Here is a 22499-nt window from a genome sequence, read left to right on the forward strand (position 1 = left end):
CATTCGCTCAGCCCTGTTAATCGCTCTCTCCAACTCCCCCCAAACCTACACCCCATCCCCATTCAAATACAAATGCATCGTAAAAAGTGACATCTCCATCCCATCCTCCGTAACAAAAGACCCATCCCCATGCGGCCGACAATACTCCCCCCCCCCTCATACCTTAAAAACCTGAGCCGTTCATTCAATCTCGTAACCCGGTACACCTCGCCGCGCTACGCGGGCCCAAATCCCGTAACCAGAGGCCAGTTCTCAATCCCCTGGATACCGCATTGCTGCAGGAACGGCATCAGCCGGGCCATGAGCCTCTCTGTGATCTCGGTTGTGTCGAAGATGATTCGGCCGCAGTTGCGGGTGCCAGGGAGTAGGGTAGGGTTTGTTGGTTGCTACCCATGTTGACCATTGCGCGGGGCCAGGGGATGAATCCTGGTTCTGTAGATGCCGATGCTTCGGCAAGGTGGAGGAGGTGAGTGCATTCTAATTTGATTAGGAGATTGTCGATGATTGCGGCGAAGTAATCTTCGTAGGCGGGGATTGGGGGGTTGGTGGTTGCGAAGTTTAGGATGTGGAGGGAAGCGTCTGTGGGTGTCTTGGGAAGGAAGTCTTTGGGATCTGGGAGTTGGGCATTGTGTTCGTATCTATATACAGTATTGGTGATGGATATTGGTTGTTGTGATGAGATTGGTTTCTGTTTAGCTTGGGGGTTTGGGCTGTGTTTGAGTATGATCTCAACGGCTGATGTCGACTGCAAAGAAGTCAGACCCGGTAATGGATGTGAAAAGAGAGATGCAAGTAACCCGATAGATTAAGTGACTCATGCGCGACTGCTGACGGTGGTTGTGCCAGACAGATGATATATAAATAGTAAGGATATAACTGAAAGGAGCTAAATCTGCAGCATTTCGGTCTATTGGCGCAAACTTATACTACAGATACAGGTCTAAAATCACAAATATAATAAGTGGTGAGAAGAGGAAAGAGAAGAAAAAAGCGGACTATAACTCTGTACATGAAAACATCAGTTCATGGCGATGACATGAACAGTCATTCATCAATAATTAATATCAAGATCCTCTCTTCCTTGATTTTATCATCTTCTTTTTGGCTAACCGAAGATCACGTTAATCATGTCAAAAGTGGCCGAATTAGAAAGTGAAGCGAGCTAAGAAGACATGCAGAAGCCAAGCCTGCCATATCCCGCTCAATTGAACCCGAGGATCATCATCGGGAGGCGGACGATTCAATTTCCAATTTATGACTGGCCGTACTTGGCCTTTCCAAAGGAGAAAGGCACGTAGCGGTACTTGATCATATGCTGGATCTGTCGACGCACTGCACAGAATTACTCGATTAGTACCGCGCGGGGCACCAGATAGGAGAGTTCGGAAAGGGAAAACTCACTCGTCAAAACAAACAAGATAATCCAGTACACCACAAGCACAGGCCAGAACACAGGGATATCAAAGACGGCGAACCAGCTGCACACGAAGGCAATGGCGATGGCGCGGGTAGCGCTATGCCAGAACTTGAATTCCGGGAGGCGACGGATAAATGGACGGAACTCGTCATCTTGCTTGGTGGGCAGGGATGCGGCTGCATCGCCATCCTCGAGACCCTCATCCTGGGTAAGAGAGGGGTCGAACTTTGGTTGAAGGAAGAGAAGGAAGAGGTTGAGAAGGTAGATGCCTAGAGTGTATGCGACTGTTTGGGAATGTTTAGTTAGCGCCCGTTCCTCCAGGATAATTTGTATTGGTTGTAAAAAAGGTAAAATAGTCGTACCGATATACCAGCCCTGAGCTAGGACAATTCTCAGAAAGAATATAAGAAGCAGGACGACGGTGCCGACCCAGCGGTAGGCCGTGAAGGGTGTTGAGGCATCGAGGAGGGTTTGGTATTGCTTAAACACTGTGAGCGACATCCCCTACTCGCCCATAGCAGATTGGACTGATCCTGAAGGCATATATTCCCAGAATTGAACTTACCCTGTTGAGCTTCGACGTCTGTACAGTCACCGCAGTAAACGGGCTCTGATCGGGCTCAGGGACATCCATGGCGTAAACAAAAATGCGGAGAGAAGAAAGACGAAAGAAAGGGAAGAAAAATTGTTAAAAGACCTTGATGTTCGTACTACTCATGCACGATACAATTTCCCAGAAGAAAACCAATCGATCGTTGTCCGGAGGCTGAGAGGAGGCGCGAACTCACCTGCACACTGGAGAAATGTGTGGATATCTGTTTCAGGCGCAGGAAAAGTGTCCACTGCGCTTGTTAGCAGGTGAGCACTAATCCGTTTTCAGGGTTCCAGCCACTCGGACGCTGTACAATTACGCTAGCCTGGTTCGTACTCAGCTTACTCATAAGTTACCTAAGACAGAAACCAGGCTAACTAGCCAGCGATTCACGTGCGCGGATTGCCTCGGAGGAACGGTTCGCTTCGGCTGCGGGGAGCGTCATAGCTCCGTTTACAAATAGCATACAGGGACAGTTGACAGTAACAATAATCTCAACGCCTTTGGGTCCCATCTTTTGTATCTTATTTGATATTCGAGTCATTCTTCCTCAATTGATCGCATAGCAGTCACAATGTTCTACCGACAGTGCTCACGACTAGTCTCCTCCCGGACTGCCGTCCCCTTGACCTCATATCTCTCCCGTGTTAGGCCGTATTCCTCGGCATCGGGATATGAGCACATCCTCACGTCCAGTCCCAAGCCGGGTGTGGGGTTGAGTACGTACAGACCTATTAGGAAAAATGTCAGAAAAACAAGTAACAAATACTCATTGGGGCGTTAGTCACATTGAACCGCCCTAAAGCCCTTAATGCGCTTTCCAGCCCTCTCTTCAAGGAGATCAATGATGCTCTCTCCAAATATGACGAGGACAAGGATATCGGAGCCATCGTTATCACAGGGAGCGAGAAGGCTTTCGCCGGTATAGTATCCACCTGGTCGGAGACTCAGTAATGTGCCGTTAAACTGACTGATGACCAAAGCCGGTGCGGATATCAAGGAAATGGCTCCCTTAACCTTCTCTGCTGCCTACAGCAACAACTTCATTGCCCCTTGGTCCCATCTCGCCAACAACATCCGGAAACCCGTTATTGCCGCGGTGTCTGGCTATGCCCTTGGTGGTGGCTGCGAGCTCGCCCTCATGTGTGACATCATCTACTGCACCGCGAACGCTACCTTCGGCCAACCAGAAATCAAACTCGGCGTGATTCCCGGTGCTGGCGGTTCGCAGCGCCTTACTCGCGCAGTCGGGAAGAGCAAGGCCATGGAGCTGATACTCACAGGAAAGAATTTCAGCGGTAAAGAGGCGGGCGAATGGGGTGTTGCGGCGAAGGTCGTTGAAGGGGGCAAGGATGAGTTGCTCGAGGAGGCTGTCAAGACTGCTGAAACAATTGCTGGGTATAGCCGAGTTGCGGTCCTTGCTGGAAAGGAGGTGGTGAACAAGAGTCAAGAACTTTCGTTGAGGGAGGGTGTGGAATACGAGAGGCGATTGTTCCATGCACTGTTCGGAAGTAAGGACCAGAAGATTGGTAAGTTAATTTCCTGTTTACCGCGAATCCGTCAACCGCTGACAATAATAGGTATGACAGCCTTTGCCGAGAAGAAGAAGCCTGAGTGGTCAAATGAGTAAACTTGATCTTTGTCCACAATATTCCAGAGTCCATCAATTGTCGTGAATGCTTGACCAAACTAGCTACCCGATGGCTACTAATAATAAACAACCCTAGAATTTGACGGCAAGCACATTAGTTTATTACCCGTCGCCCCAGAATAGTAGACCACAAAAACATCGAAAGCCAAGCCCGGACGTAGCATCATAACGTAAATCGTATTCATTAGAGTATGTACAGTATTAGATAAGATATTATGTTCGGGGATATTAAAATAGTATCATGATGACCCAGGTTGTTTCTCCAGCTGAGCCACGTCAGCGGTGGCTGACTTTTGTGTTTGGTATTCATTCACCAGACGGCCTTCAATAGTTTCGTCAAAGACATCCACTTGGGTGCTAGCAAACTTGCGGGCACTAACATTTCGCTCAAAGAGAAGGTCTAGTTCAGCAAAGGAACGACCCATAGGTTCTGGAACGCGGAAGTAAGTGTAGATGACACATAGAAAGCAGATACCGCCCCAGAAGAAACCCGCATAATTGCTCCAATTCCAGGCTTCGGGGTTGAGCATATACGGTGTCAAGACGCCGCAAATAATGGCGACAATGTTATAGAGATTGCGGCCGAGCACCACAGTCTTGATTTGTAGTCTGCGAGTTGAGAGCTCAGCGACCAGCGAGTACGCAACTGTTCCAACAGTAGTCTGGTAGAATAGGGCCCAGACGAGCATCATGGAGCCGGTAGCGAGAGATGCTTGGTCCCGGTGCGAGTGCGGAACCAGACCGAGGAAGCCCATGATGAGTAGCATGGCACAGAGACCGCAGAGCCCGTACAGGTAGAGGGTTCTGCGACCAATTCCCAGAGTCATGAGAAACCACGCTCCGAAAACGCCCACCATGTTTATACCATATTGCCCCATGGCAAAAGCGTAGGCATTGTCTGTGGCCAGGCCAGCCTGCTTTAAGAAGTATGTGGAATAGTTGGAGAACGAATTGCCGCTTAGGTTCTGGATGGCCCAGACCATACATACAATCTCCGTTCGCCGCAGATCGGTTCCCTTGAAGCAGTCTAGATAGCTAGCACCTCGGGTGATCTTTGCTTCGAGGGCCGTAGTATGAACCATCATTGAAATGGTTTCGTCCGGGTCGAAGTCGGAGTCTTGCCTTACGCTAGTTAATCGCAGGAGGGCTCGTTTGGCTTCCTGCGTCTTGCCTTTCCTCACAAGCCACCATGGCGACTCAGGCGCCAAGAAAATCCCAATAAGCAGGGGTAACGGCCACATCCATTGCAAGCCGTATGGGATCCGGTATGCCCACTCATCATCCCGGTTGATCATCGCTTTGATCACACCGATTCCAATCAGCTGACCCAGGCCCCAGCAGAAGTTGACATAGGTCGTCAGATAACCCCGCAATGCAACAGGACAACACTCGGATGCGTATGTGACCGTGAGTGTTTGGAAAACACCCCAGGGAATACCGGCAAGGATTTCGGCAGCCAGTAACGCTTGAACGTTGGGGGCGGTGAAAAAGATGGCCGTCCAAGCTGTGATTAGAATGAGGCAGGTGATGATGGTATAGCGATATCCGAAGCGTTCCGAGGCCCATCCATTGAGAAACAGCCCAATTATTTCTCCTACATATGCACCGTTGCTCAGACCTGCTTGCCACTAAAAATCTCTATAAGTAACCTTGCAACTGATTTATCGGTTCAAGCTATAAAAGAAAAATACATACCCGAGCCGGTACTTCATATTTCCCGTCTGACGTTAACTCGCCGTACTTCCGGTTGAACTGATCAAAAGCGTAGAAATTGTTGACCAGACTGATGTCGTAACCTTCCATGACGATGCAAGTAGAGATAAAAACACTCCACGCGACAGCCTTGGGGTAGAGTTTGATGCCTTGCAACAGGGTCATCTGTTGCTCCTTATCCGTAGCGGCTTTGGCATTATGAACGATCTTAGCCACGGAAGCCGTGGAGTCCTGACGATCGTTGCGGGAATCTGGCAATGGCTCGTCCGCCGAGGCGATGGCATCCTGGGGCTTGAAGGAAGCCATGCTGGGCAATTTCTGTCCCCAATGGAAGGGAAAATGAAGAAGGGGGAGACAGAGATATGAGCAGGTTGGACTTTCCAAAGAAAAGGGATGGGCAATCTGGACAAGAGATTGCACCGACGTTCCTCTCCCGGTTATGGCCAGTGGGACGACTGTCGCTAGAAATTTATGGCCTATGGCTCGGCGGGGCCTCTAGAGTCCCCACTTCCACTTCTGCCCAGGAACATCACCGACTGCGCCCTGGTCGTCGGGGAGTATGTTTGGTTGGATGGTTGAAATTTTCTGGACTGAACGCCAACAAGGAAAATTTACGGAACTAAAAAGGAAAAGGAAAATTTTAGAGTCGGGAAGCCCTAAAATGGACTAACACGAGACTGGGGAGTGCGGGGAAACGGAGATTTGACGCACGCTCAGTAGCAGATCATAAGCGGCCAAGCCATTAGCCGACCTTAATGATTGGATTGTTCATCGAACTGGCTTCATTTGTAAGGTTTAGAGCTTCCAAGTCAATGGAGGAAGAAAGAATCATAGAGAAACAGAAAGATGAGTTGTGGTATCCAAGCAACAAAGATCAGAGATGGAGGGGTCACCGAAGGCAGAATAGAGTCATACAATGAGCTTCAGCAAATGGTTCAACACTCGGAATAATACTTTTTTAGAATTAATTTCATAAAATCCTATACATCCTTCCTAGCATCTGCTCAGGATCAGCAATGCTGGTCTAGACCTTCTCTTGTCTCTTGTCCCGTGCCTGCGTCATGTGAAATACGAGACGGTAACAAAAACGAGTAAATTGAGCGAAACCAGTTAAGTACCATCAGGAGTCAATAGAATTCTAAGAGGCATAGGTTGAATTTTCCCCTGTATATCTATACCTGCAGGTACCACCACTCTATTGGCATTGAGGGAAAGGAAGATCAAAAAGAGGTCTTTCTAGCGAAGTCTTACTCCCCGAAAGCGCCTGGCATCCAACTATGGAAGAATAAATAGAATACATAGAATTTAGGTATTAGGCACATATCAACGTATCATTCGTTCATTAGCTCTCAATACTACTTTAAATAATATTAGGGTTCTGTTCCCTACCATAGTCATATCAGAACGCATGGATTGGAATGCTTCTGTTAGTGTCTGCACCTAATGACTTCTTGTGAGTACTAGTTTTGCAATTCGTATTTACTAGTGGAAGCCCCTTTATATTAATTTGTTGTATTGTTCTACCAATTCTTTATTCTGCTTTACCAGCGCATGTTCTAGCCATAGTGCAATTATATGAGCTCGCCGGAGAATATTACACCGGCCCACGTGTGTCTTAGGTAGAATTTTTTACCCCTAAATACATGATTACTTCGTGAATGCTTCGAAGGCTTGTCTAATGGCTGTCGGGTAGCCGTCACTTCGGAGTAAAGTTAATAGAATTTTAAAATAAACGTATCTGCTGCGACCCTAAACGGCCATCGTAGAACATTATACCTCGCCTCTAAAAGCAAACATAGCCCACCAAAAGCTATTACCTAGCCATGAGGTACAATACTAGTAGCATGAGGCCGAGTAGCCGAATAATTATGATGTGGTTCATTCAGCTCCAATCCCCACAAACGATACAAAGGCACTTCATCAAGAGTACAACATAGTAATACACATAATCATAAAATTCGGAAAGTCCAGCCTTCATAGATCCGTCAATCTACTAGCAGAAAAGTGACACACCCTCACTTCTTCTGTTCACTGCTGCTGAATATGCCCCCTGCCGATTGTCCAACGTTCTGGGTGGTGTTGCCGAGTCCTTCACTGGTGCCACTGACGGTCTTCCCCAAGCCCTCAGTCGCTCCACCGACAGTTTTTCCCAATCCACCCACAGTGGCGCCCAGGGTACCGGTCAGTCCATCGACGGTCTTGCCCAAGGTGTCGCCGACCCCACCAAGAAGACCGGCTAGAACGTCTGTCAGCACCACTAGTCATGTAAGTAGGTCGACATAGACCAACAGATGCGGTCAAATAGATGACCATGTATGTACAATCATAGGAAAGGGTGTCATGTCGCTGCGAAAGCAACGGAGGCACGTACAGTTCTGGTTTTTATCGGAGGAAGACATGATGATCGAAGAGAGTTCGTCGAAGATGAGAAAAGTTTAACAGAAGTCAATCTTGAGGAAATTTGGTGTAGATGCCAAACCGAAGTCGACGATGTTTATATGTCCCAGGCTTGTGATATAGACCGTTTAAACTAACGTCTATTGAGTTCTTATATGTATGCATCCAGGTTCCCAATGCCGCGGGCACTGGCCCGCTATGATATCATAGGCTGATCTCAGCGACGTTGCAGCTAGCCAATTATGTCTAATAGATCGCTCGGAGGATAACTGATTGACTATTCTTGTCTCGTATGGACGCGAAGGGGTATGATGCAAGTGTGAAGATCAAGATCTAACATCTTGTTTTTGCTGATGTTGGATTCTATACGCGTGGTAGCACATCTTCCATCATCTCGCATGTGAGTATCGGTGCCGTGTGACTGGAAATGATTCTGCATAATGGTATATAATACTCTATCAAAAAGTCCGATATAGGTTGTATTCGGTGGCTCTGATCGTAAGACAAGAATTCAAAGCCACGAAAACAACTTAATAGTCCAACCCAAACGAGTCCTTGGCTTTGATGTTCCGCTGACTGCACCGCGCAATGGAATAATGGAGCATTAGACCTGGCTGAAAGAGTAGTCTCTGCTCTAGGGACATCCTTTATGACATAAAAAGTAGGTAGAAGTACATGGATTAGAGTATTCCAAAATTATATATTCCCGGCGCTATTAGAATGCATTATCTGTATATGAAGACGTACAAATTATCAGCATCAGTTCCTTCTTTCGGGGCTGATACTAATATATCCGAGTCATCTTGTGCTATTTGTAACTGGACAGAAATAAACCATAATAGTGCCTGAATAGATTTTATTCTATAGAGATATCCTTCCTAGCTCTTCTCACAAAATTAATCGGATGCTCTGATTGGCTAAGGTCCTCACCTTGGAAGAATTTCGATCAATGGTCGAAGGACATATAATCGACGCCTTTAATCGCCGGAAAGTATCCGAGGTTTCGAAAAATAAAAATCATCTGGGCTCTTGACCTTTTCATGTCTTTATGAGTAATATTGAATGGCGTGCCCTTCCTTGGTCCACTACAATGATTTCAAAATAATCGCTCTCTTAGTGCTAATCCCACATACGCATTCAGAGAAGTAGAAAGTATTCCCAACTCGAATAGGGAGTTTCTTCTGTGGTCCAAGCGCATGCGGATGGTATGAGTTTGGACCCTGGTTCTACAGTGTGGCCCTATGAGGCCCTATGAGGAGTTATCCACCATTTGGAACAGGCAACCTACCTGGATAAGAAGGACAAATGGCTTCGAATATAGGAATAGTAATAAGGGGTGTGGTTTCCCATGGAACTATATAAGACTCATTAAAGTATGTGGTATGGATCCGCAAGCAATCTAATCTAATCCTATAGTCGCCTCATGATATGACTGTCGGAGGCGACTTCACTTGCACGTGCGGTAGGCTTACCAACGCAAGCATCTAATATCCAATTGATCAAGCCCTCTTAACCTTGGAATCTTGTCCTATGGGAGAGGATCTGTGGGGATGTCAGGACGTAGTGCGGCTGTAATAGGTAATCACCGGGCCATAAAACGATTGGGAAAGCTGTTGTATGCATGGTGGGATTGACCGGCGAGATTGGAGGGAGATGCCCCACTTGTCATATATTCACGGATGGCGTCTATCGCCATATGGAAGAACTACCTCCAATCAGATGACTATGCTCCACTGCATTGATTGGCAAGGGAGCATTTTGGGGTTCTCTTCCGAGACAAGATTGTCCTCACTTTGCACACATCAGGTGAGGTGCATGGATTGTCCCAGTTTATGTTCTCGACTAACGCTCGCATCTGCATTCGTTGTTCATCCAGATGTGGTTCCCGAAATTTTGCCATTGGAAAGGTATGAGCAGCTTATCGGGCGATGCCTGAAGATGCTTGTTCTGTTAGGTAATTCATTTCAGGCAGCCCAAATATGCGGCATAGATTGCCCCGCTTCCAGGTATCAGCTTAAGAAGATCAGTATGGAGTATAAAGGCCCGGATGACAATAACCTAGCAGTTTACAAGATGTTTGTTTATTCCTTGGATATCAAGCCTTTTTCTAAGTCTTGGAGGCACCCGACCGATCGGATTCTGGTAAAACCTCCGAAGACAAGCTGTCCGATATAGTTCGAACGAGATCATGTGCTGGCAGATCTGTCGGACTTACCAGGACTGCCCCCACATGTACCGATATGACTATGGAAAGTGTAGTGTCGCCAACGCTCGCCCGAATCAGCACTTTTGTGTTGGGCCGGACGGCACAATGCGCTCCTTGGAACGGATCATTGATATCCAAGATCAGGAAGTTTCTGGAGTTTGTCCAGCGTGTGCGGCGCAAACCCCCTTCAGTTCAGAAGGCTCGCATATGGGGCTTGTCGAGTAGTAAGGGGATCCATCTGTCTGGGTGTCGAAGTCGTCAACACTTGTACTTGTTTTATATCTTTCTGACGTATGGATATCACCCTAGACATAACTATTGCGCCTAATTTCGACCCTAGACAGCAGCTAAAGATCCCATAGGATTGGGTGGCCGTTGGAAGCCTGACACTTTCAGTTCTCGATCCATTGGACGGCCCGGGATCCCGCTTGACTGCAGGTTTCCCCCAAACACTATCCTGTGATTGGCAGAGGTGCGACCAACTATTCTTCAAGAGGGTTAACTCCTTAGATTTAGACGTTTTAGAGCGGTGTAAAAATCAGTTGACGCCGTCTCTAGTTTACCCACACTTCATCCATCCCTTCGGTAACTATACAGCTTAGCCTATCTTGCAACTTATCTGGAGAAGGATAAGCTCCAGCGACTAGGGCTATTAGCGCCCCCTCTCAATGGCGGCCCCTGTCTTCAAGAATTCTTCTAGGCACCCGAAGCGGGTCATCCTACAACTTAGGGTGGACCAGTTCATTGACTGCTTGCAAGAGGATTTCGAAAAGGCCATTGAAAAGTATCTGATCTTGTCGGGCCGATCCATGAGTGAGATCCGCTCAGGGAGACATTTTATCCATATAGAGCCCTTCCAGAGTGAGGATGTGCCTCAGAAATATTTCCATATCGTTCTCGATATGGAGCAAAGCCAGGGACCTGTCAATTTTCACACTTTATCCCATGAGCTATTTTACATCCGTCGGACGGACAAAGGGATGTAAGAGAAAGCCCCCCAAAATTTGTGGTGAAATCAATCCGCAATCCAGTTCGTGGATACTGATTTTGGAATAGGCAGTTATTCAAAACGAATAACCAGCTCATGGCGGAGAACCTGCTGAAGAAAATGCGTATCTATACGGACGATTTATATCCTTGGGGAAGAACTCGAGCGTGACTGTTCGTTCCCGGCAACGGTTAACACTCAAACTTCGAGTCCCACGACGTTATGCGTTAAGAGAGAATCGTGTCATTGTTGCAACTTCATGCCCATTTTCAACTTGTCCCTCCGTTTTGGTCGCTCTTCTCCTTAGCTCCGCCATTTGCAAAGCGTGCTCACTGGGGTCATGCAAGGGACTTTAGCGCGCCGCGAAGCAATATATTAATATGTGCTCTTGCTATGACTGCTATTTAGCCGGCTGAGGCTTTTTTTTTTTTTTTACACCTTATGCTCTTGACTCTTGTTCGTAGCCAATGATTCGACGCAAACAGAACTCTGATACTAGAGGCCTGATAGATTGCTATTAATTAGTTGTCCACGCTTGCTGATTTAGGTAGTCTGGTGGGTGATCGTGCTTGGGCTGATATGTTAAGTTGTCAGCCACAAGCCAGTGCGTAAACTAAGAGAGCATCAACCTTAGATAAATACAAGCAGTATGGATTGATGACATAGGATCAGACTAATATCTAGTTCGTTGATCGGATCGGAGGGCGGAGCTGCCCGCTGGGGCTTTCCCTGGTGCCAGGGACCAAGACAACCTTTCTTCGGACCGGAAAAGAATAGGTTCCACTGTGCGCCAATATCTACCTTGGTTACGGAGTAGATATGTTTACTGAAGTTTACTTATGTTTGTTTGAGTATTTAATCAAAAGGATAAGTTTCCATTCAACTGATATGTGGTTTTTCTTGAGTATCTTGGACTTAGCGTATTGTTATTTAACAGAAAAGTATTGAGTCATCTCTTGTAGAACATGAGAATAGAAGTGCAAAAAGAAATCGTCATCATGGACTATCGTAGCTTCTACGGAGATCTATTCGGCTGGTTATGGTACTCTCGGTATCCTCAAGGGCGGAGCGCTCCGTAGTCCGTTAGCGTGTCTCATCCTCCGCAGATCCTTCCGTCTGCCATCCCACAGCTCTAGATTTGTGAGCAAACAGACGATTTGGATATACCTGGAGCCGGGCGAGTATTTACGTTTTTATACTGATTCAATAACCGGATGAGTAGATCGATCTGTCCTTTACGGATGAAAAGGGAACTTAACATCATGGGAGCGCGCTTTCGATTGCCCAAAACAGGTAAAAGTTGCGCCCGCAGGTTGATTGATGTTCTTTATTTGGATCAGTAATATTGACGGTCCAGACATGGGGTTATTCTAAGCATTGCATGTCGAAGACTTGACACTGGACTTCTAGCCCGGTCCACTGACTAAAATCTGTTGAGGATTGCCCAGGATGGGTTAAGTCCCTACTAGTACTAACTTCCAACTGTTGATCTCCACCGAGGAAGTCAGTTAGCGTTATTTGCTCCATATGGAGCAGGTGTCTCCGGGAAACATTGTTCTCCTCCGTACGACCAAGTACGATCTCCGGTGAATATTAGTGGAATGTGCCAATCGATAGCACTACTACGATTCTTGGGTATCTTGAGATTGGGTATGCTGCTCCTTTAAATCCTAAATCCTTTTTGAAGAACTCCCAAGAAGGCCTGACATTTAAATGAACGTTGATTGGATTTGAGTTGTGCGGGGTAAATCATGGAACTTAAGTCTCCATTAGCTTTGTTTTTGGACGGTCTAAGGTTTTACCTTCCTATACTGGGAAAATTCAATGATCGGAGCTTCTTTCTCCCCCAGTGACTTCCACCGCTTAGACCCTTTTCAGTAAAGACATAGGTCAATGCGGGGAAAGATATTGAATTTGAAGGAACACTACGGAATAATAAATTCCATATTATGGACCTCGAATGTCACTAATAGCTACCTGTAGGGGACAAGTGATGGGTCTTCTTGGCCAGTGGGTTTCCGGGAACGTCATCATCTGATTAAGTACGAATGGTCATTGGTTGAAGTTGGAATGGATTTTCCCAAGGAATCGCAACCATTTCGCCTTTTTTTTTTTTTTTTTTTTTTTTTTTTTTTTTTTTTTTCGCCTTTTCAAACCCCATTGTCCAGTCAAGGTTCCTGTCCTAATTTATACTCTACCGAGCAACTACTTCTTTTCCCCTCCCTTTGTTGGCCACTTGACCGGGTATATAAATCCCCGCATTTCCCCAATTTCTTGCTTCATCCCTACTATCACTTTCTCTTCATACCATACTCTCCCTACACATTCCACCATGGGTAAAGACGACGAACCTAGTATGTCTACCTTGTGTCCCCCTCCCTCCCCTCCCCTCCCCTCCCTTTCCCTTCGCAATAGAAGCTAAACTGCTTTTCTCTCCACAGGAACCTACCGCTACAACGAGAAGCCGGTCTACACAACCTCCAATGGCTGCCCGGTTTTTGACCCCCAGGCCGCGCAGCGCGTTGGCCGCAACGGGCCACTTCTACTGCAAGATTTCCACCTGATTGACCTCCTGGCACACTTTGACCGGGAGAGAATCCCGGAGCGTGTGGTCCATGCCAAGGGTGCTGGCGCCTATGGCGAGTTTGAGGTTACCGACGATATCAGCGACATCACTGTCATCGACATGCTTAAGACAGTAGGCAAGAAGACCAAGCTTTTCACCCGTTTCTCCACCGTCGGTGGCGAGAAGGGTTCCGCAGACAGCGCTCGCGACCCTCGTGGCTTCGCCGTCAAGTTCTACACTGATGAGGGTAACTGGGACTGGGTCTTCAACAACACCCCCGTGTTCTTCCTTCGTGACCCCGCCAAGTTCCCCATCTTCATCCATACCCAGAAGCGTAACCCTCAGACAAACCTGAAGGATGCAACCATGTTCTGGGACTACCTCTCCACGCACCAAGAGGCTGTTCACCAGATCATGCATCTCTTCAGTGACCGCGGTACCCCTTACTCCTACCGCCACATGAATGGCTACTCTGGCCACACCTACAAGTGGATCAAGCCGGATGGCACCTTCAACTACGTTCAGATTCACCTGAAGACCGACCAGGGCAGCAAGACCTTCAACAACGAGGAAGCGGGCCGTTTGGCCTCCGAGAACCCCGACTGGCACACCCAGGATCTGTTTAACGCCATTGAACGTGGCGAGAATCCCTCCTGGACTGTCTACGTCCAGACCCTGAGCCCCGAGCAGGCCGAGAAGTTCCGCTGGAACGTCTTCGACCTGACCAAGGTCTGGCCACAGAGCGAGGTACCTCTGCGTCGCTTCGGCAAGCTCACCCTCAACAAGAACCCCCAGAACTACTTCGCCGAGGTGGAGCAGGCCGCCTTCTCTCCCTCGCACATGGTTCCCGGTGTGGAGCCCTCTGCCGACCCCGTGCTGCAGTCCCGTCTTTTCTCCTATCCCGACACCCACCGCCATCGTCTCGGTGGCAACTACGAACAGATTCCCGTCAACTGCCCCATGCGCGCCTTCAGCCCCTGGCAGCGTGACGGCTACATGAACGTGCACGGAAATTACGGCGCAAACCCCAACTACCCGTCCACGTTCCGCCCGTACGAGTACAAGCCCGTCAAGCCCAGCCAAGAGCACGAGAAGTGGGCCGGCGCCGTCATCGCCGAGCAACTCCCCGTCACGGAGGAGGACTACGTCCAGGCTAACGGTCTCTGGCAGGTCCTGGGCCGCCAGCCCGGCCAGCAGGATGCCTTCGTCCACAACGTCTCCGTCCATCTGTGCAATGCCCACGAGCGCGTCCGCAAGGAGACCTACAAGATGTTCACTCGTGTCAATAAGGACCTGGGTGCTCGCATCGAAAAGGCGACCGAGGCTAACGCCACCCACGCCAAGTCTGCTCGTTTGTAATCCAAGATATATCTAGCCTTGTACTATGCATCTAGCTACCCATCAGCCTGATTTAAATCGTATTAGCATGTATGAACGAATTCTATGATAAACAACTTCTTTCCCAGTTCTCTTATCTCTTATTCCCCTTGGGTCAATTGGAGCCGGGGCAGTCTTCATATTTTGATCTCTGACTGATTTCGATGGCTGTTTTCTTGTTGGGTTGAAATTATGATTAGTACTGGTTCTGGTAGTTGCTAGTAGTAAGTGGGGTTGTGTATACAATGTCCTAATCATATGATATTGATCAAACGAGGTCATGTTACAGGAACGGTTCTACTAGTAATAATATACTCAATTGTCAAAAACCAAATGCAGTATATATAGTATGAAGACTCCTACAATACAACCAGTAATAATGTGTGCTCCTATATATAGACTAATCCAAAAAGCAACCAAAGGAACCCAATAACCAAGCCTGCCCAAATGAAAATAGAACCCGTGCTGTTAGCCGAAAAACACCCGAAACTCACTATATTGAAGAGCGCAAGAGAGCAAAGATCGTAGATAGTCGTGTATATATGTTACGGGATGCCAGAATTTCTAAATGTTAGCTCGCGTTTTGAGTGCAGTCTTAACTTTCTCCGGTGTATATGTTCAACACAAATATGGAAGTGCTATATGCATGTGTGCTGCCCTGATCAAGGTGGTGCGGTGATGGGATGACTGCTGGTCGTTATGGGGTCCCGGCAGCCCCAGATATATCCAGGTGTTAGACAGGTGGAAGTCAGTGCGGGGGGAGCTGTCTGGGAGACTGTCGAAGTTGTTGGATCATTACAGCCAAACCAGCCAGGAGTTTTGCAAGTTGGCGAGGTTATGGTAGGCGCGGTGGTTGTGGGCGATGGTATAGCACTCGCATCCGTCGTAGTCGGGTCATTGCAACCGAACCAACCCGGTGTCTTGCATGTTGATGTTGATGTGGAGGTTGGTGTTGTTGTAGTGGTGGTAGTTGTGCTCTCGTCAAGGCAGCCCCACCATCCAGGCGTCTTACAGGTTGAGGTGCTAATCGTAGTAGAACTTGTTGTGGACGTTGTTGAGCTTGTAGTGGTGATTTCGGAGCCATTACTGCGGAAGAACTTCCACAACACGCAGTCGTAGCACTCTTCTTCGGCGGCACATTCTGGAACCTTGTCGTACACCTCAAGAACATCGGAGATCACGGCTTTTATACGATGTGTGCCAATTGCGACACGCCAGCCTTTATCTTCAACGGTATCATAGACACACATTTGGCCAGTATGACATGCTGATTCCATGGCATAGCCGCCCCAGGTGCATACAGAACTAACACCATTACAAGTACCCATGAAAACTGGATCTGCAGTATGCCCGAAGTGATAGGCTCCGGTAAACCGCCTAGACTGAGGATGTCTAGGATCATGTCCCGGCGGACTGGGAAGGCCTAGGCGAGCCGCAGGCAGCGCCTCAGGAACAGCCTCAAATGTGACTACAGGTAGTCCATATGTCAAACCAACTAAACTGGTCATTGCACCGCCCAGAGAATGACCCGTGAGCCAAACATTCGCCTCCGGGTAGATCGCGGTGACGTTTGAGTAGAGGTCGAGTGCCGCACGGTAGTACCGATTTTCGTCATACATGGACTCGGTTATACAGGTCAAGTTGGCTGTGTATGCAGATTTCTGGCAATCGCATACTTGTCGCCACAGGTACGAGCCACCCTGCCCGCAGCAGCAGCTAAAGAACAGATTATCATTCACTTTGTCGTTCGTGGTCGTGCCCGCACCGTCAAAGAGAGCTGGCGAGGTCCCCTTGAGGGATATGACAATGGTGCCGTTTGTCTTGTCCGCATAAATGTGGCCTCTCAGCCCGTCACCCGCCCAGCCGAAACTTGATGAATAGTTGAAGTGACCATGAACATCCTGCCAGTCCTCACTTCCCGGCTCCGCAATATAATCATTCGCCGACATCTTTGCAAACGTGAGAACACTTTCTTTGTCCGTGATATCAGGACCAGCCAGCGTATCCATGACCCATGCCGATGGCGAAAAAACGACAGCTGAGCCTGACGACCTAGCCACCGCTAAATGCGCTTCAATTGCCAATGGACGTCGATCTGCAAGCCGCTCGATGGTAATAGCACGTGATGAAGCCACTAGTGGGGAGTCTAAGGTAACCGGCCCCTCCTCGAGTCCATCTTCTGAAAGGGCCCGAAGACGGGTATGCGGTTGGATGTCGAGCCTCTGGTGGAGATCAGGTTGTTCATATGCTCCGCGACGGAAGATATGGCGAAGTGTCTGTGCTAGGGTTAGTTTAAGACATATCGAGGCATACGCAGGTAAAACTGATAGTATGAGATACCTACAAATTGATGGGTGCCTGAAAGTGTAGGAGGCTCAACTAGAGGGATCTGTGGCGGTATCAAGGGAGATGATCCTCGGGATCCGAAGTATACGGGCCCTAAGCCGAAAGTCGTGGCGGGGAGAAGGGCTACGCATAGAAGGGCATTCGAAATGATCATATTGCCGGAGAGGTATCTTTGGAATCAGCCTCGGAGAAGTTCCATAGTCATACAGAGATGATCACACAAGCTGGGAATGACTCTGGAACAGTCGGACCTTATCAGCGAATGACTGGAGTCCCTGGGGCGGTGAGGCGTGACGCAGTGCGGAGAGTCAGGGGTCCACGTGATTGGCCGGGGAACGCGTGACGCTTGTCAATTATCGCGGGTTGAAGATCAGGCAGGATACTTACTATCAAGTATCAAGTACTTGGTGCTCTGCTTCGCCAACCTACCGGTATCTTCGCTCAACGTCTTGGATGTCACTGGGCTGCTCCACCAGTATGCTTGGTTTTAATCAATAAAAGACTGCTACCCGGAATTATACTGTTTCTCTTCTCTTCTAATGCCTCTGCTTGTGTTGGTTTATGTGTTATCTATCTATCGATAAACACTGGTGAATTTCCTATGAGCCGACCAACTGAACTACTCGAACTACTTTGTGATCCTATCGCAATACACCACGGCGCATGCTAACCAAGCTTGGAACTGGTATACATACACAACAAAACCATGTCTCTCGACTCGACCGAAAATGGCTCTGGCAAGCCTCGTTTGCATACAGCCCGCTCATTTCCCAGAATGGACAGTTCAGATGCGAGCCCTTTCATTCGCTCAAGGTCTAAGACCTTTCAGGCGGTAGCCACGCCGGAGCATGTAGACTCCGATGCACACCCTTTACCATTATCGCCAGCTGAAGAGAACCGTGACTCAGGCCCAGACTTATTTGAAAGAGCAGGTGTCTCAGAGCTCGGCCTCGATGATGATGGACAAGGCGAGGAGGTTTCCGTACTGTCGCGGAACATTCAAGAACAGCCGGAGGAGTTACCAATAGAGTTGATTAGTCTAACTGACCGGTAGGATGAACGCTCAACTCTCCTCGTGATGTTGTCATTGCTAATAGGGTTGCTCGTTAGATTTGTCAACTCCTTAAGCGCCAAAGTGCATAGCGAGCCGCCAACAATTGAGAAAATCTCCCTTCTTTACCAAGACTTTTACGTCCGGGCAGAATCACACATTGCTACACATATCTCTGCGCTTGCTTCCCGAATAAACCGTGATCCTTTACCACTTACTCAGCCGAAATCGAAAAGCAAGGGTGTGGAAAACAGCCGGCAGATGTTAACAGCATCGGAAGTCACAGAAAAGCGGATTGCCCGAAAAATGCTTGCCTCTAAGCGCATCGGTTTGGAGGAAGCCGTTGAGCGGAGAGCTTGTGAGAGTATCTATGACAAAATCTGGCGGCATAAAAGTACGCTAGATGAAGTTAGGGACGAGAAATTGCGTTCTAAAACAGCAACATTGCTCTTAGTCGGAATAAATTTGAATGATCTTGGAGTTGATGTCGACATGGCTACGATAGATGAGGAAAAGCAGAAACAAGCCGATGAGGGTCTGTCTGTTGCTAGAGACTACCTCATCAAGATGAACGAGGCAAAATACCCTTTGGGAAAGCTTCAGCATCTTGCAGCCGCCCACAAAGCGATAGTGGACGCATTGACCAAGTTACTGCCTTCTTCATCCTCTGCTGATGAGATTTTACCTACCCTGATCTACTCGCTTGTTACTTCCCCACCTGAGGGCATTAACATTATAAGCAACCTACTTTTCATACAAAGATTTCGCTCATCGAGTAAAATTGACGGTGAAACTGCGTACTGCTTGACGAATCTAGAAGCAGCAATCAGTTTCCTGGAGAACGTGGAACTTTCTGAGCTCCGTGCTGACCAATTGCCGGAAGGACAGAACAAAGTCTCTAGCAATGAATCAACACCAGCCATAGAAAAGAGCGATGCTCGTCAGTATAATAAGGATGCCCCGGCGCCGGCTTCGTCTCTCACAACTGTGACGACATCTGCAGAATTCTCGAGGTCCCTCGGCAAGGAATCCGCTTCAAGTACATTGGCTAGACCCCTACAATCTGCGACTGCTCAACAACGCCTAAATAATTTATTCCAGCCCCCATCGAAAGTCCTTGGTGCAGCAAACGATGCTGTGCGTAATACAGCAGATCAGAGCCTGAAAAATATTGGTGCATCATTGGACAGCAGCTTCAACTTCCTCTTCGGCCGCCTCAAAGAATTGCAGTCCAGCCAACATGCTGGCAAGGACGGCGGTAATCCAATAGTACCAAAAACATTGGCGGAAGCTAGACGTCTGGTTACATCGACTTCTGCGGATAATAACAGTCTGAACCAGGAAATAAAAGTAACGAGGGAACCTGTCAACGATCGGCCTCATCTGAGACGTATCGGTTCGAAGGCAGAAGATACGTTCTTAGGGCTGGTTGGTGGGCAGAGGACTCCGCGCGACAGAAGTGTGGACAGCGTCAGAACCCAAGGAAGCTCAAAGAAGACTAACGTTGCTTCGAGCTCTTTGAGAGACGAACCGTCATCTGGAATTCACCAAAGCTCCCCGACGGGCACGTCTTCTCTGCCCCCTACACCTCTTGAATCGATGCGGAATTTTGGGAATACTCTCAACCCGCTTAACCATATACCGGGCATGATCAGAAGCTTTGGTCGTGCTACCCCTGATGGCTCGGGAGGCCTTACCACCCCTTCCCCTTCTACAAAGAGCCCTCCTATCTCAAGAGAAATCTCCTCGAGCATTACTAGGATCGATCCTCCGATTCAGCGTTTCCTCCAGACAACGCACGCTAGCGATCTCACCATCGGAGATGTCACTCTCTTACTCGAAGACTATAAAAGGATTGCAGCGGCGTTGAAGCAGGGCCCCAACCCAAAGTAAGGGTTGAGTCTCTGAATTTAGGTCTGAGATGTGTCTCTTTACTTTCGTGTAATAGTTTGCCACCTAATTTTTCCATTGTCTGTTTCTTTCTTTCCCCCCTCTTCTCGAACATAGCGTTGCGGATCTCTCCAGTTTATAGACTGTTGGTGGCATTTTGATTTTTAGGCTCAACCATCATTTCCTCGAGATAGGAATAACTCGCTTTGAACGAAGGTTATCATTCTCTTGATATCTGAATGTCTTCTTCGCATAGTAGTAATGCTACAGTGTAAACTGAACCATGAGACCCTTCAATACAAAGACAAGGAGATGGAAACCTACTGACCAGATGATCACCTAGCATGACTTAAATTGCCCCATTAGTCTTGAAGTAGTTACATGAACAAGTATGTGAATAACTATAGGAATATAAAGAACTCGCGGTAGTATTTCCAGACCGCCAGGATCGAAACACGCCGCAACAGGAACAAAACCGAAAATGAATATATCTTCAGGGAGTGCGACCACGCAGTACCTCAGCACCACCAGACCTCATTTCATCTAGCTTTCTAGAAAGATCAGAAGTCTGTTCTTCGACAGCCTCGTGCCTCCTTTTGATCTCAGCCTCGAATACAGCGGCTGTTTTTCGTCGAGCATGGCGCAGATCTTTCATCTTTTTGAGCATCAGAGTGAATTGGTCGATTAATTGGTCACCACATTCCTCCCATTCGTCCATGGACAGATTCGAAAAGTAAGTGCGACGGTCGCTGTCAGAAAGGTTCATAAGATAAGGGATCTTGTCTTCTGGGTTGGGTTGGGATTCCTGGGCTGTGTTTGCAGTAGTGGGTGATGGCGCGGCAGCTGGGATGTGGTCAAAGGGCTCCGCTTGGAGGTCAGCAAATGACTTCTGATAAAGTACATCTGGAGGATAGTCTGGCTCAAGAGTGCGCTTTTTCGGATTGGGTTTCTCCGGACTAACTCGGTGAACTGAGAGACGTCTGGAGAAAGGGTCATTGATCGGGTCATCATCATCATTAAGGGCTTCGATATTCGTAACATCAAAAGCGTTTATTGACTGTACACTGTCGCGTCTTCCGTAGTCGGTCGAAAAATACCCGAAACCTGCGTTTTCCACCGAATCCGGAGGATCGATGCTCGTGCTCCTGTGGTTATGTTGCGGCCGAGGACCAGGGGTGCGACGTGTAGGAGTTAAGTCCAATTGTTCTAGCAGATTTGGCTTTGGTGGGCTAAATCTTGTCCTTGGGGTTGTGCTCGTATTTGGAGGGAGTGTGACCTTCCTGGGTGCGCTGGCTGGTAAGATTGAATGCGCAGGTTTGGAGTTAGATATTGACTGGCTGAGGGTTGGGATCTTTGATGATTCCAAATGGGCCTGATTTTCCGGTTTTTGATGAGACTTTCGACTGGCATTCCAGAAGTTCTGCAGACGTTTGCTGAGAGGCTCGTCAGCAAGGCCTTTTCTGATGGGAGCCACGGATTCATTTGTTCCCTCGGAGGCTTCATCATCACCCGCGACCGATGTTAGCTGGCTTTCATTGTCAATGTCATCCGAGTCGAATCCAGCTGACTTCAGGGCCTTGTTCCCGAAATTGTCATACCACTGAGAGTCGTACGGGCGGTGTGTTCGCTGGAATTGATACAACGAACTTTCACCAGCACCCTGTGGCCGAGCATTTGGAGCAGGTGAGAAACGGTATGGAAGATCTTCAACACCAACAACACTCGTGCCTGCAATAGTTGAGTCGTCGACACCTTCCACGTCTGTGTCAAACATGTCCTTTGCGTTGTCGGTTGATGTAAGTGACCCCCCAGGCGCAGACTGGCCTCCATAATGCTCGAATTGTGTTGGTCTACTTAATGGCAGAGGCGTGGGCGCAACGAGCTTTGGTGTAGGAATCTCAACCCTTGCCTGTTCGGCTATCTGCTGCCGTGATTGATTGGAGACATTAATATTGGGTGGTCGGCGTTGACCGGCTTCCTTTGAATGTACATAATCTCCGACACCCATTATCACTGAGATCAAAAGGAAATTGAAGCAATGGCCGATTTAAACATGCAATTAGGGAAAGGGGTTCAAAGATAATTTCATTGTACTAGGAGTTCCTCACTCAAAACATAGATAATATAGTACTAGTAGTTGTAGTGGGGCCATTCATGTTCACCATAAATCAATATCGGGGTTTTGAAGTTGCTCAATCGTGGACGCGTTGATGACCTTGATTTTACATTTAAGGCACGCGCGAGGCATCCACGAGGTCACGTGTGATGATCAGGTAGGGGCATGCAATCAAGGTCTTTTCCGGCA

At 48.2% G+C, this 22499-nt stretch overlaps 10 protein-coding genes across 10 annotated transcripts; 6 read left to right on the plus strand and 4 right to left on the minus strand.

Annotated features, from left to right (window-relative positions):
- Positions 1-1030: 1030 nt before the first annotated feature.
- Positions 1031-2216, minus strand: BDW43DRAFT_246713 (Rer1 family protein). Its single transcript, XM_032039747.1, has 4 exons — positions 1983-2216; positions 1780-1921; positions 1402-1701; positions 1031-1332 (listed from the first exon to the last, which is right to left on the minus strand). The coding sequence occupies exons 1-4, from the start codon at positions 2049-2051 to the stop codon at positions 1253-1255; spliced, it is 591 nt and encodes a 196-aa protein (XP_031894258.1). The 5' UTR covers positions 2052-2216; the 3' UTR covers positions 1031-1252.
- Positions 2217-2583: 367 nt separating this feature from the next.
- echA (enoyl-CoA hydratase echA) lies at positions 2584-3639 on the plus strand (the record flags this gene model as incomplete). The annotated part of the gene is made up of 4 exons (XM_032048401.1): positions 2584-2728; positions 2794-2931; positions 2993-3538; positions 3590-3639. The coding sequence occupies 4 exons, from the start codon at positions 2584-2586 to the stop codon at positions 3637-3639; spliced, it is 879 nt and encodes a 292-aa protein (XP_031894259.1).
- A 170-nt stretch (positions 3640-3809) lies between these two features.
- BDW43DRAFT_246665 (putative MFS alpha-glucoside transporter) lies at positions 3810-5764 on the minus strand. The gene is made up of 2 exons (XM_032039746.1): positions 5356-5764; positions 3810-5288 (listed from the first exon to the last, which is right to left on the minus strand). Exons 1-2 carry the CDS (start codon positions 5677-5679, stop codon positions 3900-3902), a joined length of 1713 nt encoding a protein of 570 aa, XP_031894260.1. The 5' UTR covers positions 5680-5764; the 3' UTR covers positions 3810-3899.
- A 1519-nt stretch (positions 5765-7283) lies between these two features.
- Positions 7284-7732, plus strand: BDW43DRAFT_294250 (uncharacterized protein). The gene is made up of 2 exons (XM_032043919.1): positions 7284-7609; positions 7663-7732. Exons 1-2 carry the CDS (start codon positions 7417-7419, stop codon positions 7680-7682), a joined length of 213 nt encoding a protein of 70 aa, XP_031894261.1. The 5' UTR covers positions 7284-7416; the 3' UTR covers positions 7683-7732.
- A 1586-nt stretch (positions 7733-9318) lies between these two features.
- On the plus strand, positions 9319-10145 carry BDW43DRAFT_294252 (uncharacterized protein). The gene is made up of 2 exons (XM_032043920.1): positions 9319-9783; positions 9841-10145. Exons 1-2 carry the CDS (start codon positions 9388-9390, stop codon positions 9943-9945), a joined length of 501 nt encoding a protein of 166 aa, XP_031894262.1. The 5' UTR covers positions 9319-9387; the 3' UTR covers positions 9946-10145.
- Positions 10146-10303: 158 nt separating this feature from the next.
- On the plus strand, positions 10304-11625 carry BDW43DRAFT_294254 (uncharacterized protein). The gene is made up of 2 exons (XM_032043921.1): positions 10304-10958; positions 11033-11625. The coding sequence occupies exons 1-2, from the start codon at positions 10645-10647 to the stop codon at positions 11133-11135; spliced, it is 417 nt and encodes a 138-aa protein (XP_031894263.1). The 5' UTR covers positions 10304-10644; the 3' UTR covers positions 11136-11625.
- Positions 11626-13112: 1487 nt separating this feature from the next.
- On the plus strand, positions 13113-14910 carry fgaCat (catalase easC). The gene is made up of 2 exons (XM_032039748.1): positions 13113-13318; positions 13406-14910. The coding sequence occupies exons 1-2, from the start codon at positions 13297-13299 to the stop codon at positions 14887-14889; spliced, it is 1506 nt and encodes a 501-aa protein (XP_031894264.1). The 5' UTR covers positions 13113-13296; the 3' UTR covers positions 14890-14910.
- A 469-nt stretch (positions 14911-15379) lies between these two features.
- On the minus strand, positions 15380-17488 carry atg15 (triglyceride lipase ATG15). The gene is made up of 2 exons (XM_032039749.1): positions 17252-17488; positions 15380-17183 (listed from the first exon to the last, which is right to left on the minus strand). Exons 1-2 carry the CDS (start codon positions 17405-17407, stop codon positions 15570-15572), a joined length of 1770 nt encoding a protein of 589 aa, XP_031894265.1. The 5' UTR covers positions 17408-17488; the 3' UTR covers positions 15380-15569.
- Positions 17489-17567: 79 nt separating this feature from the next.
- Positions 17568-20549, plus strand: BDW43DRAFT_294258 (VPS9 domain-containing protein). The gene is made up of 2 exons (XM_032043922.1): positions 17568-18303; positions 18364-20549. The coding sequence occupies exons 1-2, from the start codon at positions 17960-17962 to the stop codon at positions 20195-20197; spliced, it is 2178 nt and encodes a 725-aa protein (XP_031894266.1). The 5' UTR covers positions 17568-17959; the 3' UTR covers positions 20198-20549.
- A 94-nt stretch (positions 20550-20643) lies between these two features.
- BDW43DRAFT_294259 (uncharacterized protein) lies at positions 20644-22452 on the minus strand. The gene has a single exon (XM_032043923.1). It carries the CDS (start codon positions 22200-22202, stop codon positions 20688-20690), a length of 1515 nt encoding a protein of 504 aa, XP_031894267.1. The 5' UTR covers positions 22203-22452; the 3' UTR covers positions 20644-20687.
- Between the last annotated feature and the right edge of the window lie 47 nt (positions 22453-22499).

Source organism: Aspergillus alliaceus (genome assembly GCF_009176365.1).
Source record: "Aspergillus alliaceus strain CBS 536.65 unplaced genomic scaffold BDW43scaffold_86, whole genome shotgun sequence".
Classification (NCBI taxonomy): Eukaryota; Fungi; Ascomycota; class Eurotiomycetes; order Eurotiales; family Aspergillaceae; genus Aspergillus; species Aspergillus alliaceus.